The sequence below is a fragment of the Quercus robur genome, chromosome 2, assembly GCF_932294415.1.
Source record: "Quercus robur chromosome 2, dhQueRobu3.1, whole genome shotgun sequence".
NCBI lineage: Eukaryota > Viridiplantae > Streptophyta > Magnoliopsida > Fagales > Fagaceae > Quercus > Quercus robur.
The window spans coordinates 2,190,586-2,207,855 of NC_065535.1; the positions used below are offsets into that span (position 1 = coordinate 2,190,586).

General features: G+C 34.2%; 3 protein-coding genes across 3 annotated transcripts; 1 reads left to right on the forward strand and 2 right to left on the reverse strand.

The window, feature by feature from the left end:
- The first annotated feature begins 254 nt into the window (after positions 1–254).
- Positions 255–4,807, forward strand: LOC126709047 (protein DETOXIFICATION 27-like). The gene is made up of 8 exons (XM_050409127.1): positions 255–623; positions 790–1,331; positions 1,511–1,597; positions 1,769–1,825; positions 2,465–2,703; positions 3,134–3,252; positions 4,471–4,560; positions 4,665–4,807. The coding sequence occupies exons 1-8, from the start codon at positions 336–338 to the stop codon at positions 4,737–4,739; spliced, it is 1,497 nt and encodes a 498-aa protein (XP_050265084.1). The 5' UTR covers positions 255–335; the 3' UTR covers positions 4,740–4,807.
- Positions 4,808–8,182: 3,375 nt separating this feature from the next.
- On the reverse strand, positions 8,183–9,458 carry LOC126709056 (putative clathrin assembly protein At4g40080). The gene has a single exon (XM_050409138.1). The coding sequence runs from the start codon at positions 9,399–9,401 to the stop codon at positions 8,415–8,417; it is 987 nt and encodes a 328-aa protein (XP_050265095.1). The 5' UTR covers positions 9,402–9,458; the 3' UTR covers positions 8,183–8,414.
- A 5,865-nt stretch (positions 9,459–15,323) lies between these two features.
- Positions 15,324–16,988, reverse strand: LOC126709066 (RING-H2 finger protein ATL11-like). The gene has a single exon (XM_050409148.1). The coding sequence runs from the start codon at positions 16,677–16,679 to the stop codon at positions 15,555–15,557; it is 1,125 nt and encodes a 374-aa protein (XP_050265105.1). The 5' UTR covers positions 16,680–16,988; the 3' UTR covers positions 15,324–15,554.
- Between the last annotated feature and the right edge of the window lie 282 nt (positions 16,989–17,270).

Below are 17,270 nucleotides of genomic sequence, written 5' to 3' on the forward strand. Positions count from 1 at the left end.
CAAGTTGTTAATGATAGGAAAAAAAGTAATATCAGTGATAGATCTAAAATTTAGATAAAAAATAGTGATAAAAATTTGCTAAATCGCTATTACAAAAAATATTGTGACAATTATTGTACATATAGCATTACTCTAAAATATCATCCCATGTTTTCAATTTCTTTGGGCTAAAGTGTCATGTCTCGTTTTTTTTTTTTTTTTTTGGAAAACTTAAACTAGCTACTCTATAATATTGTCTGAATGTCTCACATAGTCACAATTTTGGAAAATATCTCTCCTTAGTCTGTACTCCTGGGCCAACCAGTTAGGCAAAAAGACTAGCTAATAGTTCTTCCATGGGGAGCATTACTAACGGGGACAATCAAGAAGATCTTAACCAATCTCTCTTGCCAGGATCGTCTATCCAAGATGAAGAAGAGCATAATTTTAAAGACCTCGCATTAAGGGTGTGGATTGAATCAAAGAAGCTATGGCACATTGTTGGACCAGCCATCTTCAACAGACTGGCTTCCTACTCCATGAACGTCATCACTCAAGCTTTTGCTGGTCATATCGGTGAAGTTGAACTCGCTTCCACCTCCATAGCCATGAATGTCATCGTCGGCTTCTGTTTTGGCCTCGTGGTAATTCATCTCTCTCTCTCTCTCTCTGTCTCTCTGCGTTTTGGGGATATACTGTGATTTAGTCTCTCTTCTGTGTTTTTTTGACATTGTTGTAGAAGTTGAGAAATTTAGCAGTTTCGCTTTTGGATAAACACTACTCTTTAACAATTATGCTACATTTTATTAGTTAGGGATGGCAAGCGCATTGGAGACACTATGTGGTCAGGCTTTCGGGGCAAAGAGGTACCCTATGTTGGGCATATATCTTCAAAGGTCATGGATTGTGCTGTTCCTATGTTGTGTTTTGCTCTTGCCCTTTTACGTTTTTGCTGGTCCCATTTTGAAACTCATAGGACTGTCCAACGAAGTGGCGGAGCAGACAGGGTTGGTGGCTCAGTGGCTCATACCTTTGCACTTCAGCTTTGCATTTTACTTCCCAATGCAAAGGTTCTTACAGTCCCAGCTCAAGACCTTAGTGATTGCATGGATTTCTTTGGTGGCTCTATTGCTGACTGTTTTGCTTAGTTGGTTGTTCGTTTTTGTGTGGGATTTTGGACTCGTTGGTGCCATTGTTGCTTTGGATATCTCGTGGTGGGCTTTGGGTGTTGGCTTGTTGGTGTATATTGTGTGTGGTGGATGTCCTCTAACTTGGACTGGTTTGTCTGTGCAAGCCTTTTCAGGGCTCTGGGAGTTTCTCAAACTCTCTGCTGCTTCAGGAGTCATGCTCTGGTATGTAATATACAGTGATGTACTTCTAGTTCAATACTTAGACAAAAACGGCAACATTTTTCTTAATTTTTTAAATAGTGGTTATCATGATATATTGCAACTGGTACTTAATGAAAGTAGTACCAGTGATAAACATAGTTTATGGTTCCTAATTACTCTTTTGTTGGTGATATATGCAGTTTGGAGTTTTGGTACTACAAAGTACTTATGTTGATGACTGGGTACTTAAAGGATGCCACTATAGCCGTGGATGCCTTGTCAATCTGGTTTGAGACTCGCCTTGATTTGTTAAAGTTTGGAATATATTTTATCATAAAAACAACATCAACAATAACCAAAATTTAGTCCCATATTTTTAAGTAGGCTATGAAATAATTGCACTTTGAGTATGACACTATATATGATTAATAATTTCCTAATATCTCTTCTCCTTTCAGCATGAATGTCATTGGGTGGGAGATGATGATCCACTTGGCTTTTCTTGCGGGTGTTGGGTATCATTTCTCATCCCTTTCATACTTTTTTAGTTTCATAGTTAATCTTAGACATAATTTGGAATGAACCTACATACAAACCACCACATGAGGATATCATAATGCCCTCCTTAATAAGAAAATTTAGGTTTAAAATCCTCTCTACCACATTGTTGTGAGTCTTGTGGGTGAGAGACCCAAAGGATCTAAATGACTCGATCTCTCAAACTGTAGACTCATAAAGCACCCTCGGCATCACGTGGTCACCAACTTAATTAGAACTCTGATGAGCCAAATTGAAATAAATACCCAAATAGCCACATTTCAAGATCACTAAATGTTACCATAGTACTTACCCCAAGACGGAGAAAGTTTTTATTTTTATTTTTATAATTCAATAGTTAAAAGAGAGGAATTCGAACTTAGATATTTCTATTAAAAACACAAAGAAGAGTTTTTTCCCCACATTGCGAGTAAGTGAGTTGTATATTAATTTTATATGTATTTAAAGTTATATATAGTAAGATCAATAAGAATATTCTCCGTTGGTTAATTATTTAATAAGTAATTATTCCATTGTTCAATAAGAGGCTGTGAAAATTATTGAAAGGTTGTTAATGGTGTAACTTCATTTCAAAAGTTTTGCCATGAAATTCACAGAGTAAGGGTAGCCAATGAACTGGGAGCAGGGAATGCTAAAGCAGCGAAATTTGCAAGTATAGTGTCTGTGGTGTATTCCACAATGCTTGGACTCCTTTTCTGCCTTTTAATCTTGATTTTCCACGATGAGTTCATAGACATATTTACATCCAGCACTGAAGTGGTTCAAGAAGTTGATAAATTGTTGTACCTCTTAGGTGCCGCAATTCTTCTTAACAGCGTTCAACCAGTTTTATCAGGTGAGTTCCTACTTTCAGAGAATGTATGTCACACACCTTATTTTATGTTTATTCAGTTTAATTGGCTTATTATGTGCAATTTTTATTTTACTTTTTTGACAAGGCTTATGTGCAATTTTTAAAGTCTTATTCTTTTTAAAAACAACTGTATTTTTCTTTTTAATTTAACTTTTAAACTTAATAAACCAATATAAATTAGCTTTCTAAAATAAGCACTTATCCGACAATGTCATTGAATCACAAAATTTTCATCATTGACAATAAATATTTTCTATTTTTATTTTATAATTAGGGGAGGGAAATTCAAACCTGCCGTATATTTTTTATTTTTTTATCTTTTATTACGAAGAGACCAAATTAACATTGCTACTAAACCTGCAATACCTTAATTAATACAAGAATTATAAATCCGTTTTCTTGATTTTGACAGGAGTAGCTATTGGATCGGGATGGCAAGCTTTAGTTGCGTATGTAAATCTTGGGTGTTACTATATCATTGGACTTCCACTTGGAATTCTAATGGGATGGGTTTTTAATCTAGGCCTTATGGTACGTTTACCAGCTATATATCTGCCTTCTTTAATTTCTAGGTTCTAGCTTTATGCGTCGGATAGTTAGCAAGCATCATTATGATTGGAATAATTTATAATGGCATCTTCATTCATATCTTATCTCTGTTTTTTTTTTTTTTTTTTTTTTCTTCGAGGCATTTATATAATGTCATGATCACATTGCAATAGAAAATGATTTATGGACAACATGCCCAGTGGCCATTATGATTTGTGATAGGTAACTTTGCCTTAATAAATTTTTGGGTAAAATGCAAAACTGGTCCTCTAAGTTTTTTCAGATTTCATTTCAGTCCTCTAATTTTGCTTTTCTTCATTTCAGTCCTCTAACTTTTAAGTTTATTCAATTAAGACTTTTTCATCAATTTTTGTTATATGTTGTGGTTAATTTTTCAATTTTATAAATTTTTCTTCAAATTTTTAAATTAAAAAAATTCAATTAATGATTGAATTTGTAGCTGAATTGATACCATCCCATGCACAAAATGCTTGGGGGACTAGAGGAAAAGGATTTGAGCGGTAGGTTAGTAGCATATTATAATTATCTTTTTAAAAAAAAGCTATTAATAGTAAACAATAAAGTGATGTCAGTGATAGTTTCAAGTGAATTGTCACCTAAATTATGAAAAATATTGTACATATAGAATTACTCAATTTGCGTTTTCAAAGGGTGCTTGTTAACGTGGCATTGTGGTTGTCTTTAATTATCAAAGGTTCAGAGTAAACGCTGGTCTAATTCAGCCTAAAAAGAAAATTGTCTATCTCTTTAGTGAATTAGAGGAGAGGAGGGCACATAAAGGAAGACAATAGTGATTTTTTTTTTTTTTTTTTTTTTTTTTGGGTGCTGAATAACAAATTTCAGTGAGTAAGCGAATGGAAACCATGGACCTTCAATTAGGAATCGAAGAGGTAGAAATGGGCCCCGAAGTAGATTATAAATGAGCCAGCCTATATTCACAGTTCACACTATGCTAACCTTACACTAGGAATGGAAGAGATGAGAATGGGCCCTGAAGTACGAGTCAGACCAATGGGTCAACAAATGGGGGCCTTTATTGGCTTCTCCATTAACAAGAAGATGATTCCCAACAAAGAGCTTAATAAGATAGTTCTATTATAGGTCTTCAGATTTGTCACCACACGTATGTCATCGTTTCCAACTTTTCTAAAATGCTTATCAGAATTGGTGTACCTGCAGGGAATTTGGGCTGGGATGATCATCGGTGGGACTGTCATTCAGACTGTTATATTGGCCATCATAACAATTCGAAGTGATTGGGAAAATGAGGTACATTTCCATATATTTTCACAATATATATGGCATCATCATTCATCGCTTCTGCATATAAGCTGATATAAAATTCATAACCCAATAATTTCTTGGATTTGCAGGCTGCGAAAGCTAGCATACGTGTAAATAAGTGGTCAAATCCTAAACCAGACGATCAATCAGAGATTCTACATTAACAACTATATTACTGATGAATTTTGCTGCTGAGAAGACTCACCTATATTGTAGTGTGTTCGTATTTAAACCTTTCTTTTCTTTTCTTTTCTTTTCTTTTTTTTTTTTTTTTTTTTTTTTTTTTTTTTTTTTTTTAAGTTAGGTTGTTTGTCTTCAAACCTTAATAATTATGTTATGTTTGGAATCCACTTATTTTGTTGAAATTGAAAACTTTTTGCTGAAAGTACTGTAAATAAAGATAAAAATTAGGAGAAATAGTATAGTAAAATCTATAAATAATACCAAAAAGTATAGGCTCATGAATAGTGACAATTTTTTTTGTGAGAATTCAGTAACAAAAATAAGTTGAATAGTAAAATAAGTTGGCAAAAAATAAGCTATCCAAATAAGCTTATTTAATTTGGAGAACTGTGGAGAATTTATTTATTTTTCATTTTTCATATAAAATTTCTATAATTTTCATGCATGTCATGTGGTTGTCATAGATCAAACACATTAATTACCATAATTTTTAGGAAGTGAAAAACCCTTTTGATTTAGATGGCGTAGATTCTTACATAATAAACCATTTTGTAATTAATTAATCTGTATGGTTGAGCCTCAAAAAAGGGAATTTGTGCTGGACACGGAAGAAAGCTTTAATTAATTAATTTGGAAGAGCCACGAGAACTGCTTAAATTGCTTAATTCAATATTTAAATATCATCAAATGCTTAGGCCTGATAATATCGTCCTACATATTCTACACAAGTCAACAAGAACCCATGAATATTATAAGGATAAAAATTATATTAATCCATTTTAATATTAAAATGCATCATCATTTTATCTTTGACATAATCCTAAGTCGCCCGCAAGATATTTATATAAGGAAGAATTTTGTTGACTAGTTTTGTAGCTTGAGGAGAAATTAAAATTGTTAAGATTCTTAAAAAATAAATAAATAAAAATCAAACAATTTAAATTTAATCCTTTAATTTTGGATATAATTTTCAAAATAGTTCATCATGTTAAAATTATTATAGTTTAGTCCACTATTTAAATTGATCTTTTTACTATTAAAAATTTAAACGAAAACATACTAAATAAAATGCATTATTTAAAAGATCTTGTAAGGGTGTTGGGCCCAGAAGCTCATTATCTATGTATATATTGGGCCTGGGGCCCAATTCGAGGACAAAAGGTTGTCCGAAGAGGAGTGAGCATTGTCAAGGGAATCCATGTTAGTAAATGAGAAAGTAAATTTTGGTCATAAGGACCCAGGAAGGTGGGTCGAGGATAAATGCCTCATCGGCGTCCTAGAGAACATTCCAGGAAATTCTGTTAATATGGATAAGCATTATAGAAACATAAGATAGGAAGGAGTCCTAAAATATCTAAGGAGAAAACTGCTATCACTGTATTAAATACTCTGCAGCTAACTCTTTGGACACATTAATGTGGAGGTGATACCTAAACAGTGGTTTTCAGCCTTATAGCTACTACATAAAGACTTTAGGAATGTGCTGATGGGACAAGTATCAACACCAACTATCTAGCCTGCACGTGAAGGGTAAAAATGAAAGGGGAGGAGAGTATAAAAGGAGAAAGAGGCAATGAGAGATGGAGATCGAGAAATCAAGAGAGAACACTGTAACAATCAGGAACCAAATTTGTGATCAAACTTAAGAGAAATATATATAAGAACTGATCTCCTCGGACTATGTCGATAACTATTTTCTTTAGTTTGAATCAATCTATCTTCCTGTTCTTGTCATTGGAACCCACTTTATTTGTTGTCTAACTCATTTTAGCCCAGTTTTCCAACCCACTCTCTACAAATTCATTATTTTGGGTTTTTTGAGCCTGAATCCATCTATCTTTTGGGCTAGGGACTCGAATCTGGTCCTTACAGATCTTATTGTAGATCTTATTGTTTGATTAATATTAATTTAAAAAAATGTTTAAATGATATACAATGAAAAAATAATATGTGGAAAAAATAATTAAATTAACTCATTTTGTTATTTACTAATAGATTTTACAATGAAATGGACCAAAGTAAACTGAAATAGACCGTATAGACCAAACCAGACTGAATTAGACCATTGACAGTTAGTTTATTATTTCAATGTTCTTTTTATTATTAAAGAATTAAGTGAAAACATTCATAAGTTGATAAAATGAAATGATGCATTATTTAAAATAATCTTATTATTTGATTAATATTAATTTAAAATGCTTAAATGACTTCATGCACTAATAATAAATTTTGACAAAATAATATAATTAACTCATTTAATTATTTACTAATAAATTTTACAATTAAAATGGACCGAATTGGAATGAATTGGACTGAAATGGAGTGAATGGACCAAATTAGACCAAACTGGACCTTAATGGACTAAAATGGACCTTTATCAGTTTAATTATATTTTTAAATGTTCTTTTTACTAATAAAAATTTAACTGAAAACATTCATAAGATGCATTATTTAAAAGATAAAATTGTTTGATTAAAATTAATTTTAAAAAAGTTTAGATGACTTCACATACTAATAGATTTGAACAAAATAATTAAATTAACTCATTTAATTATTTACTAATAGATTTTACAATTGAAATGAACCTAATGGATTGAAATGGACTGTAATATTACATTGATATAACTCAACAAGAATGTAACAATACTACACTTCAATTTTAAGATATTATATAAATATAGATGAGTCCTATTTTATCACCATTTCATGATGCAGACCTTTCTATTTATAAAAATAAATAAATTAGAGTTTTGTGAGGTCACATCATTGATCATTGATAGGTGTTTAAAATTAAAACACATACTTTATGGGAAATATGATTTATTAATTTTTAAACAATGACCATAAAAAAAAAGCCCTAAACTTGAAATTATTGTAATCCGCTATGGATTCTTAACCACTTATCAAGGTGTAAATGTCACCTTCTTCGAGTTGGTTGGAGGGTTTGGGCTCCAAACTGGTCTGGAGTCAAAGCTTGTTCTTTCCAATTATTTCCATCCAAAATCACTCATATCTATCACATCCTTAAAATTAAATTTTTTTTTTTTAATCTAGGTGGCATTTCTTTTTAATCTTTGTGGTACTCCTCCGAGTAGAAACAATTAAAGTTAAAAGTATGTTATAAACATTAAAAACCATGACTTGAATTTACAGTTTTCTTAATTTTTGAAGATTATACGTATTATGTGTGCAAATGTGCGTAAAAAAACACTCCAAATAAAAATCACAAAAAACATGGAATCCATGCAGCAGAATTTAGCTCAATTACAAGTATCTCTTTGTATATATGACAATGACATATCTATTTAGAACAAGACATGTCACTGTACCACCTACTAGATAACATAAGAAGACGCCATGGACATTGTCTTGTCTCTTGACAATTTCTTCGGCAGCAACCAATAATGCACTCTACAAAAATAACTTTTAAGTACAATATTTTAAGCTATTCAATTAAATTGAGCAAAGGAATTATCATAACATTTTACATTATTTTTGTCACAACTTTTCACGTGATGAATTGTGAGTAGTAGAGATGTGAATTTACAATTTTTTATCCACTACTCTTATCATGTGGTGAGTTATAGAAAAAAAAAATGGTGTAAAATGTATGGCAATAGCATTGCTCAATTAAATTCAATCAATTTAATTAACAACTAGCCTGAGTCAGCGATTTGCTTTCCGAACCGAGTTGACTCGCTAACAGCTGACTCGTCTCTGTGTCCCATCGTCACCACCGCCGGCCTCATTTCCTCTCTCTTTTCCTTCACCATCAACACCTTCTTCTTCGTCTGTCTTATCAAATCCCAAAACCCATCATTATCTGCTCGATTCAGCCTCTCTTTGCAATCCTCAAGCCTCTTCAACACGTTAAAAAACTGAGTCGACTCTGTACCGTAAATCATACTTTCCATTCTATTCCCGAGTTCCATAACTCGTACAAATATTTCAGATTGAACCAACATGAAATCTTCACTAACGATTCTCATCACCTCGAAGACCAAACTGTTAACTTGTAACGAATCCGGAGCGTCACAAATTCTCTCTGTGAAATCAACAAGAACATTTATTTCATTTAATAATTCCGAGTTCAACAAGCTCAAAACTTTTTGTTCTTTATCTTTGTTATCTACTATGTTTGAATCACATGAACAAAAGTAATAACCCAAAACCCTAGAAACCATCAAACTTTGTTCCAATAAACCAGCGTACCATCTAACCCAATTCGACAATTCCCACGTTTCCACATCGGAATTGTCTCTAAAATTCGATAGGTTAAGGAAGTTTTTGCCACCACAACATGGATAAAAAGAAAGCTGGTCTTTCAGAATGAAGGAGCCCCTGTTGATAACGTTATGAATCGTGAGAAGGCATTTTAGGGCAACGGAAGCACTTTGCGAGTCATGCAAGCGATCCATAAGTACTTCTATGCATGCACACGCGGTGAGGCGGGACCTGTTGCCAAAGTTGAGAACGGCGGCAAGACGCTTCTCAGATGGAGGAGACGGGTTATGCGTGGTGGCGTGGAGGACCGCGACGTTTACAGAGGCATGGCACTTGGTTATTGATAGTGTTGCTTGGATCAAGGAGGCTTTGTCTTTGAGAATATCTATGAAATTTCTTAGCTTCTTTAGCCTACCCATGGTGAGTCAAAGAAAGAGGATAAGGAGAGCCTAGAGAGGAAGGAGATATTAAGATGAATTTGAGAAAGCTTTAGAGATTTTTAATTTTATTAATGTGTGTATTAATTAATTAATAATTAATTACTACTATATCTTTGTTAATAGTTTAGAAACTTAGAATACAATGTAACAATACAATGTAACTATACTTTATATGTAATATAAAGTATATACTTAAATAATAAATTGTATAGTCGGTGCATTGGTGCATGTATGGACCATAGTCAGCCTCGTGCCTGCCATTTCTTACCGTTTCTTCTGTAAGCCATATTTGTCAAATTGTGCTGATGGAAATATAAGAGCATAACTTTTTGACTTTATGCTAAATGTCCAATTAAGACCAGATAGAGAAAGGAGAAGTTTCAAAGGTATCCCCTTTTTTTTTTTTTTTGACCATTTCTACGATGTATGAAATTTCTGTCTTGATGCACTATATTATGGATATTCTAATTAAGAAAGTTATTATTAATTTTAATATATAACCTTATAGATTGACATGATGACATGACAATAAAACTCACATCAACAATAATTGAAAAAAAAAATTCTAATTAAATAATTTCTTTCTTTGTGCCTTGTGTTTAACACATCAATTATAAGATAAATTTAATATTATTTGTAATTTCATTATAATCACTCTTTTATCTAACTTTTATATAGGTGCTAATAACTTGTTGGCCAATTGATACCCTGTCCTCCCCCTAAAAGGACAATTCAATCGCGAGTTGAGGCAATGAATAGGGGATATACAATAATTGTATAAAGGTACCCAGTCTATGGGTTGAGTTGTAGGGTCAATTATGTTTTACCATAAATAAAATAAAAAATAAGCCAACTCAATTATAAGAGCATTAACATTAGGTATGCCAAAACACTTAAAATACTATTTTGGCACACCAAATAACAAAAAACTTGCTATATTAGGTGTTGTATGGACACGATTCGTAACGACCCGCAACGGTGTTGGGTTCGCACGTAAAAAGGCCCAAACAATATCATTTGTAGAGCGTGGATTTGAAAGGCTGGGCCTCAGTCACCAGACGGTGGGTTTCTAGTAGTGCTCATACATGGTTAAATCGTCTTCACCCTAGGAGTCTTTTTCCTGGAGGCGGGTTGGGAGGCTCTGGTTTTTGGCCATTTTTCCCAGCCCCTTTTTGGATTGCTTACTTTTCCTTTTATACTCGCCTGCGTTCCTTATCCTTCGTTCACGTGTAGGATTGACATTCCAAGGCTGATACTTGTCCCATCAGCCCATACCCAGAGTGGTTGAGGGTGGTTGTAAAAGCTGGAGAGTATGGCTCTGTCAGGTGCAGAGTATTGAATGGCAGTAAGGGCAGCTTTCCCTGGTCGTTTACACTTTCCAGCGTATCCTTTTCTATTGACCTAGATATTTTTAAATTTTTTCCAAGCTGCTCCTATACCGTTTTTGCCTTTCCTTTCAGTGAGACCTCGGACATGCCGAGGACTAAATCGTCCTCGGTTGTGCCCCAAGACTATTTTTGGACTCGTATTACCGAGTCTAGGCTATAACCTTCCTCGGCTCGGGTCTTGGGCCCCAACGAATAAACGGGCCAGGGCCTCAAATCATCGGGCCCCACAGGTGTGGTAAATTTTAATAAGTTTAGCAATGTAGTAATAAAAAATAAGCCAACTCAATTATAAGAGCATTAACATTAGGTATGCCAAAACACTTAAAATACTATTTTGGCACACCAAATAACAAAAAACTTGCTATATTAGGTGTGGTAAATTTTAATAAGTTTAGCAATGTAGTAATCTACTACTTGTAGTAATCTACTACTTGTAGTAATAATTGTAGCACATATGCCACTTAGTTTTATTAAAAAAAAAAATTGTAGCACATATGCCACTTAGTTTTATTCTTTTTTTATTCCCCTCTCTCTCTCTCTCTCTCATCCATCTTTTGTTAACATTAGCCACTTAATCTCTCACATAGCCACAAACCAAACTGATAGAAAATTTAGGCCCTGGTTGATAGAATTAACAAATTTTAAACCCAAGTTGTTAATTAGATTTATTATAAATAAACATTGTTAAAAAAACAAACATTAATATCATGTCAATATCATGCATAGCAGAATAGTAAATAGGACAAGATATGATGACCCAGGAAAATCAACGAAACAAACTAGTTTCACAGAAAAAAATTTGGGGAGAAACTTTCCCGAAAAGCAATTCACTATAGTAAAGAGAAATTTCAGATCTAGTACAAAACTTTTGTCCCTAAACTTTACAATCCCCATAGATGAACTTACAGCAAAAACCTTCTACCGTTTCAGAATCTCTAAACTTTTCAATATATAGATGCCACCCTTTTGCACGGATACCGTTTCAGAAGGTTAGATCCTCATCCACATCTTCGCTTTTATCTTCATCTTCAAAATTATCAATCTCTTCCGCTACTTCATCTTCACTTTCAGCTTCATCTTCAGAATCATTAATCTCTTCCTCTATACCCTTAAGAGCCAATTTTCTACTATTTCCACATTTTCCCATTAAACTTAATCTCATCTCATAGGTTTGAAGGTTCCCTACAAGCTCAGTCAAAGGAATTTGATCAATGTCCTTCACTTCTTCAATGGCAGTGATTTTGGCATAGAATCTTTCAGGTAAGAACCTAAGGATTTTCTTAACAATTTTGGATTCTGCTATAGATTCTCCAATGTTGAAGGCAGAGTTCACAATATCCTTGAGTTTAGCATAGAACTCATCAAAACTTTCATCCTTCTCCATCCTTATTTCTTCAAAACTACTAGTGACTCTTTGAAACTTCAGTCTTTACTACCTTGGAACCTTCATAGGTGGTCTCAAGAATGATCCATGCTTCCTTGGCAACTTTCGTGGATGATATTTTCTTGAATTCCTCATTGGTCATTTCATAAAAATAAACATTCAAGGCCTTACTGTTGAAATTTGCCACTTTGATTGTTGCTTCATCCCAATCCACCGGCACTTACTTTGGCTTAATCCAGTTAACTTCAACAGCTTGCCATACTTTTTCACTTAGAGGCTGCAAAAAAACTTTTATACAAACTTTCCAATACGCATAATTAGTGTCATCAAATAAAGGACGAATCAAAAGAGATTGTCCACAATCCATGACAACGGGGGTCAATGCTCACACTCAAGAAATTAATCCAATCAGAGTGTACCCACTCTGAGGGAAATTTAGACCCTGATTGATAGAATTAACAAGTTTTAAACTCAAGTTGTTAATTAGATTTATTATGAATAAACCTTGTTAAAACAAACAAACATCAATATCATGTCAATATCATACACAACAGAATAGTAAATAAGATAAGATATGATGACTCAAGAAAACTAATGAAACAAACTAGTTTCACAGGAAAAAAAAAAAAAAAAAAAAAAAAAAAACCTTAGGGGATACCTTCTCGTAAAGCAATTCATTATAGTAAAGAGAAGTTTCAGATCTAATACAAAACTTTTGTCCCTAGACTCTACAATCCCTGTAGATAAACTTACAACAGAAACATTATATCGCTTCAGAAACTTTGAACTCTTCAATATATGAACGCTACCATTTTGCACGGATCACAGTACGTGACTAACTTTAGCAACTTAAAGATGTTGTTGGCTGCAAAGTTCTTCACTTCATCAACAATTGGTATCAAGAAGTACTTGGTTACAAAATCCTAAGGCGTAAAAGACGCAGTAACTTCTTACAGAGAGAATAATATACTAGGTCACTTTTTGCATGTGTTCTCCATGTATAACTGCCTTTAAAATAAGCCTTATATATGTCTAGGGTTGTGAGAAAAGAAACCCTACACATACACATCAGCATGAGCCGAAAATTAGATCTAAAAATTCTGATTTCGTAGATCTCAACAGATTCAGCTTCTGTCCAGCTTTATTCTTAAATCTCAATAGATACTGTTTCTGTCGAGCTTTAATGAACAACTTTTCTTCACTTGTTTCTTGGTCCAATCTTCATGACTTTAATACTTGACTTGAACTCTTGTTGCTTGAAGTACTAAACTCATCTTAGATCTACCCAATTACAAATAAAGTGCATTTTGTCAAAGGATTAGCCAATTACATAAAATATGTCCTTAACACAAACAATTCCTACCTCTCTTAACATTAAAATATAAAATTGAAATTAAACTACAATTTTACTTAACCATGTATCACCTTATATCCAATATAAAGTAAACCTCTCTTTTTTAAGAAAAAAAAAATCATTTATTTTCATTAAATTTTATGCTTGAACTATGATATATATTTACATTCGTTTAGTTAGTATTTATTCATCAAATAAATCTTAGTTAGGTTATTATTAAATAAATTTATTCAATTAATATTTAAATGTAAAATAACCCCCATTTAAATTTATTGTGTTATGCCTCAAACTATCTTTAGGAACCTCAACAAAGACAATCTATCTCCAATGATCATGACTCTCTGGGAAACATAGTGTTACTATTAACAATTAAAGTACTATATATTTCATCAAAAAAAAAAAGTACTATATAAAAGGGAAGTAATGAAAATAACGACGTGCTAGCCTCATTCCAACTTACAACGTTCGGATTCTTGTAACAACTAGAAGAAAGCGTTTCTTGTAATTTCTAGATTATATATATATATATATATATATTTATATATTTATATTGTGGCATAGCTTATTTCTGTTGTTCTATTCACTCTTCTTTGAGATTTCTGGGTAGTGTTTATGTGTCATATCTGGGCCGAATGCTTATATGGAGAAAAGTCTTAAGCCTAGCCCAATAAAATTTGGAGATAGAGAAAGAATAACAATAATTTTTGTTGAGAATGCCCAGCCCAATAGTGCTGGACCTGGGAGTTAGACGTTCACTACTTGCAAGCTCTCCCAACTCCCAATCAGAGACAAAGGGGTATTTCCTGGAGTTTTCACTGTGAAAATATTGATTTGATTAAATTGATCTTTTAATCATTCTACTTCTACCACACACAAAGAAGATTACACCATTTTTCACCACAAAACATTGTCATTTGCTTTGATGGGTGAATTTACGTACCTAATATCTTGGTGGGGGCCAAATATCTTGTGAAAGAACTTGTGTAATAATTGAGAAACAGTCTATATTGAAAAAATTTAAAACCACATTCTTTTATGCTACAATTTTGTAACATTAACTATTATGCTACAATTTGTCACAACTTTAATGTGACAAATTATAAATAGTCAGAAAAAAGAATGAGTTTATATAAATGTGACATAAAGCTAGTTACAGTTTGTGTTATATAAAATAATTGTGAAAATGAGTGTAATCCTAGAATCAACGAGTGACGGTATGAAATTTCATGTTCACTGGTAGTTAGTGGAGCCTATCGCATTGTCCCTTTCCAATTTTTCCTACTTTATGATTGTTTGGTACGACCAAAAAACGCAAGTCAAGATTATGGACCAAAACATAAAAGGCAGTCTCTAGAGTGCCCGACAAGTTCTCCTCATAATTTGAGTAAACCCCTCAGCATGTATTCCTAACATTCTTGGATTCTCTTTATTGTATTATTCATCTTCAAACAAACAAAAGGGCATTGATCCAAGCAAATTCTTAATATATCCTCTGACGGGAACTAATTAAGAAAGCCAAAAATTCCACACACATTTCCATTTCAATGGGCGACCAACTTGTAGCTTTGTGAATTTAGTCATAAATGACTAACTGCGTATGTTATTCCACACACGCATCTCAGATGGCATTGCATCAAATTCGGCATAAGTCATTAGTCAGTTTGATAAGGTTGATAGTAATCCAAACCAATTTTGTGTACAAGTTTGGCAAAAATTGACTCTACACTAATGAAGCTTAGCTAGCCCTCTAAATTCAACAATAGATCACTAATAACTTTAACAAAATATATATATGAAACAGAAAGTAAAGCCACTGGTTTCATATTTGCAATATTAACAAAATGCATTATGTAAATTTTTTTTTCTTTCCTCTCTTTGAACACTCACTTAAACTGCAATTTCATTCCTCAACAATGAAAAATAAAATGAGCAATTAATAAGAGAGAGAGAGAGAGAGATATATGTACACATGGAAATCTCAAAAAACCCAAAGAGAAAAAAAGAATCTAAACTTCACCATTGGGCCGGAGTGGATCAGAGGACTTTTCACCAGCATAGTCCACCTCGACTTTTGGGGATCGAGCCGAACCAGTTCGAGAAATAAAATTGGGTGTGAATGAGAACCGCCAACGGTCAGATCGAGCAAACCGGTCATAGGTACGGCCAATGCCCCCACTTGCACTCCTAAAACCCCTCCTCGAACTCCTCACTCTAGGAAACGCCACAGCACAACTATTTGTTCGATTCAACGACGTCACCGAAGTCGAACTCATAAGCTGACTCCGTACCTCTTCTGGTAACCTTAGCGTAAACCTCTCTTGATTCTCTGCTGGTTGAACCAACGAGTGACCCATTGAGTATGACCTTGGCAATAACTTGAACCCAGGTGAGCTTGATCTATGTGGCTGATTCTGATTGGTTATTGCATTTGATGCTTCTAATACATCTTGGTTATGTTGGGAGTGGGATAAAGGTTCCTCGATTTCGGGTTGACCCGAATTGGCATCCGGCTCGGGCATTTGGAGCACAATGGGCCGAGGTATTTCGCCGGGTTTGGGAACCAAGTAGGCTCGACAAACAGGGCACGTAGAGTGAGAGGCAAGCCACGCGTCAATACAGTCTGTGTGGAACACGTGACTACATTTGGGCAACAAACGCAGCGTTTCATCATCTTCGAACTCGTTCAAGCACACTGCACACTCCAACGCGCCCTTACCGATTTTCAGCCCTTTCACGGAGGAGTAAACGAAAGTCGGGAACGACTCGATGACCTCCGCGTCGAGCCCACGCGCCCTTCTGGAGCGTCTTCCACTTCCTCCCATGGCAATAGCCAAGTCGAGCCGACCGCGAATCCTGCGATCTGCGCACTGGCGCGTGTACACGGACAGAAATCCTAGGAAGAAGAAAATACTTACGAGGATTATCATAATCAAAGCCATGCGCTTATCGAACTTGAGCGCAGACAATGGGTCCGGTGGCAAAGCTCCGTTTGTGTCGTTCTGTGCTGTGACTTGTAATAACAAGTGGGAGAGAACAACAATCTTGACCAACGAAGCCACTGCCATTCCATGATTGAATTGTGAGAGTTTGAGAATCGAACGGCCGTGATGGGTTCTGCTCTGGACTGTCATCACTCATCAGAAACTGTTTATTTTTGAGTCAGTGAAGGAGAGAGTGACAAACCGATAGTTTTTCTGATTTTGATGATTTGGGTGTTGCCGAAAGCACAGGAAAAGGGAAAGCAAAAGCAAAAAAAAAGTTGGGAGAGATTGTGTTTGTGTGTCAGAGCTGGCATAGGAAAAAAAATCATTCATATAAAAAAGCGTGAGAGAATGTATGTATAGAATAAAAGTATAGAACTAAAAAAATGACAAATAAATGGTATAATTGTTGTAGAAAACAATTTAGATTTGAAAGAGTCAGTGGCTGTGGCAGAGGCTGAGGGTTTATTTTTTTTTTTTTTTTAATTTTTAAATTTTTTAATATTATCGGCCGGTTATGTAAGTTTAAATTGTAATTGTTGGGTATTGGATATTGAGTTTGACTTAAGGGAATAGTGGGGCCCACAAGAAGGGACTTTGATTGTAAACGAACGATGATGCTGTCTGGTTTGATTTGAAGGAAATGAACAAAAGAGAAAAAGATGAAGGCTGTCTGGTCGTGGTAACGAGTAGCTGCCACGTAATAGAGGAGAGCTATGTATTGATTAGTTGTGTGGTTGA